Here is a 2,376-nt window from a genome sequence, read left to right on the forward strand (position 1 = left end):
ATGGCCACGACCATGAGATGGTTGGGGGTGGGGAGGACGTGGGGATGGACATCAAGGGTTGGAGATTGACATGGGGGGTGGGGGGGGGCGGGGGGGGGGCCACGGTGCTGCTGGTCCTGACCCCCCCCAACGCTTCTCCCCACAGGTTTCCACTGTGCCCTCGTCCCTCTCTTCAACCCCCGGTTCTCCCCACGAAACCTGGTGCTGGTGGCCGCGCGGACCCCCCTGGGCACGGTGCTGGAGGGGCTGGAGGAGGAGAGCAGCGAGGACGAGGACACGGGGGGGGCAGAGCCCCCCCAAGAAGGACAGAGACCCCCAGTGCCCAGCACCGGGCGCCAACCACAATAAACCCCAGGATTTGTACAACTCGGGGTGAGCTGCGCCGAAAGCACCACGTAAAAGGGGAAAATAAAAGGGGTGTCTTTATTGCAGACCCCAGCCCAAGGCGGGGAGGGGGGGGGATTTGGTTTGTGTCCCCCCCCGCATCTCTCCCAGTCCCCCACCAGTTAATACCAGTAGGATTTCTTGGCCCTGCGTGTCTCCACGATCCCCAGGGCGTCCATGATCTCCTCCTCGAAGGTCTTGAGGGACGGTTTGTACGTCTTGTCCAGCGTGTCCTCCACCGACGTGTCCTTGGGGCCGTCTGCGTGGTACAGGGGACAACGCTGAGCCCCTCAGGGGGACCCACGGACCCCCGGGGGGGGGGTTCAAACCCCTCCCTATATCCCTGTGAACCCCCCAGTCCCCCCAAACTCACTGATCCACTGCTCGGGGACGATGCCGTCCCAGCGCTGCCGCAGGGGCAGGGGGATGGCCCAGGGGACAACGCTGGGGGACTCAGGGGGACCCCCGGACCCCTGGGGGGGGGATCAAACCCCCCCCTTTTTTCCTGTCCCCCCCCCCCAGGTCACCCCAAACTCCCCAATCCACTGCTTGGGGAGGATGCCGTCCCGGCGCTGCCGCAGGGGCAGGGGGATGGCCCAGGGGACAACGCTGGGGGACTCAGGGGGACCCCCGGACCCCTGGGGGGGGGATCAAACCCCTCCCTATGTTCCTGCCCCCCCCCCAGTCCCCCCAAACTCACCGATCCACTGCTCGGGGACGATGCCGTCGCGGCGCTGCCGCAGGGGCAGGGGGATGATGCGGCCGCTGCGCAGGGAGACGCGGACGCGCTCGCCCTCCTCCGTGTAACGCCATTCCACCTCCGTCGGCTTCCTGCCACCACCCCAGCGGGTCGAGGGTTGGGTTGGGTGGGGGGGACACCAGGACTCCCTTTTGGGGTCCCCACGTCCCCCATTTTGTTACCTGTCCTCGGGGTCCACCAAGGAGATCTGGCTGAGCAGCAGCGGGGCCTCGCTGGCGATGTAGGTCCCGGCGTACTTGGCCGTGCGGTTGACGTAGCGGTAGTGCTGGGGTGGGATTATTGAGTGATTGTTATTGAGTAAAGGTTGGCTGGGGGGGACACCAGGACTCCCTTTTGGGGTCCCCACGTCCCCCATTTTGTTACCTGTCCTCGGGGTCCACCAAGGAGATCTGGCTGAGCAGCAGCGGGGCCTCGCTGGCGATGTAGGTCCCGGCGTACTTGGCCGTGCGGTTGACGTAGCGGTAGTGCTGGGGTGGGATTATTGAGTGATTGTTATTGAGTAAACAGGGTGCTCTTGGGGCCAGGAAGGCCAATGGCTTCAAGCTCCAACAGGGGAGGTTTAGATTGAACATTAGGAAGGAATTTTTCACCGAAAGAGTGGTCGGGCATTGGAACAGGCTGCCCAGGGAGGTGGTGGAGTCCCCATCCCTGGCGGTGTTTAAGGGCCGTTTAGATGCAGTGCTGAGGGACATGGTGTAGGGGAGGACTTTGTAGAGTAGGGGAGATGGTTGGACTCGATGATCCCAAGGGGCTCTTCCAACCTAGACCATTCTATGATTCTATGCTGATTTTGGGGTGCTGGTGGATGCTGGTGGTTACTCATGGTGGGTGCTGATGTTGGGGTGCTGGTGGGTGCTGATGTTGGGGTGCTGGTGGGTGCTGGTGGTGAGTGCTGATGGCGAGATGTTGATGGATGATGATGTTGGGGTGCTGGTGGGTGCTGAAAGGTGTTGATGAATGCTGATGGGCGCTCATGTTGGGGTGCTCATGGATGCTGGTGGGTACTTGTGATGGGTGCTGGTGGGTGCTGGTGGCGGGTGCTGATGGCAAGATGTTGATGGATGATGATGTTGGGGTGCTGGTGGGTGCTGGTGGGTGATGATGGGTGCTGGTGGTGGGTGCTGATGGCGAGATGTTGATGGATGCTGATGTTAGGGTGCTGGTGGGTGCTCATGGGTGCTGGTGGGTACTTGTGATGGGTGCTGGTGGGTGCTTATGGTGAGATGTTGATG

The 2,376-nt window shown here is 62.5% G+C and overlaps 2 protein-coding genes across 2 annotated transcripts in view; one reads left to right on the forward strand and one right to left on the reverse strand.

The window, feature by feature from the left end:
- Positions 1-366, forward strand: part of RRNAD1 (ribosomal RNA adenine dimethylase domain containing 1) — a gene marked incomplete at its 5' end in the record, with an annotated part of 2,712 nt that extends 2,346 nt beyond the window's left edge. The window contains one exon of the mRNA XM_014961247.1: positions 146-366. Within this exon, the coding sequence (XP_014816733.1) occupies positions 146-348 (203 nt within the window). The remainder of the gene's footprint in view (positions 1-145) is intronic.
- Positions 367-398: 32 nt separating this feature from the next.
- Positions 399-2,376, reverse strand: part of MRPL24 (mitochondrial ribosomal protein L24) — a 3,214-nt gene continuing 1,236 nt past the window's right edge. Inside the window, exons 2-4 of the mRNA XM_014961277.1 lie at positions 1,508-1,611; positions 1,085-1,215; positions 399-643 (exon numbers count right to left, since the gene is read on the reverse strand). Of these exons, the coding sequence (XP_014816763.1) occupies positions 507-643; positions 1,085-1,215; positions 1,508-1,611 (372 nt within the window). The 3' untranslated portion in view covers positions 399-506. The remainder of the gene's footprint in view (positions 644-1,084; positions 1,216-1,507; positions 1,612-2,376) is intronic.

The sequence above is a fragment of the Calidris pugnax genome, unplaced genomic scaffold, assembly GCF_001431845.1.
Source record: "Calidris pugnax isolate Ruff unplaced genomic scaffold, ASM143184v1 scaffold371, whole genome shotgun sequence".
NCBI classification, from domain to species: Eukaryota; Metazoa; Chordata; class Aves; order Charadriiformes; family Scolopacidae; genus Calidris; species Calidris pugnax.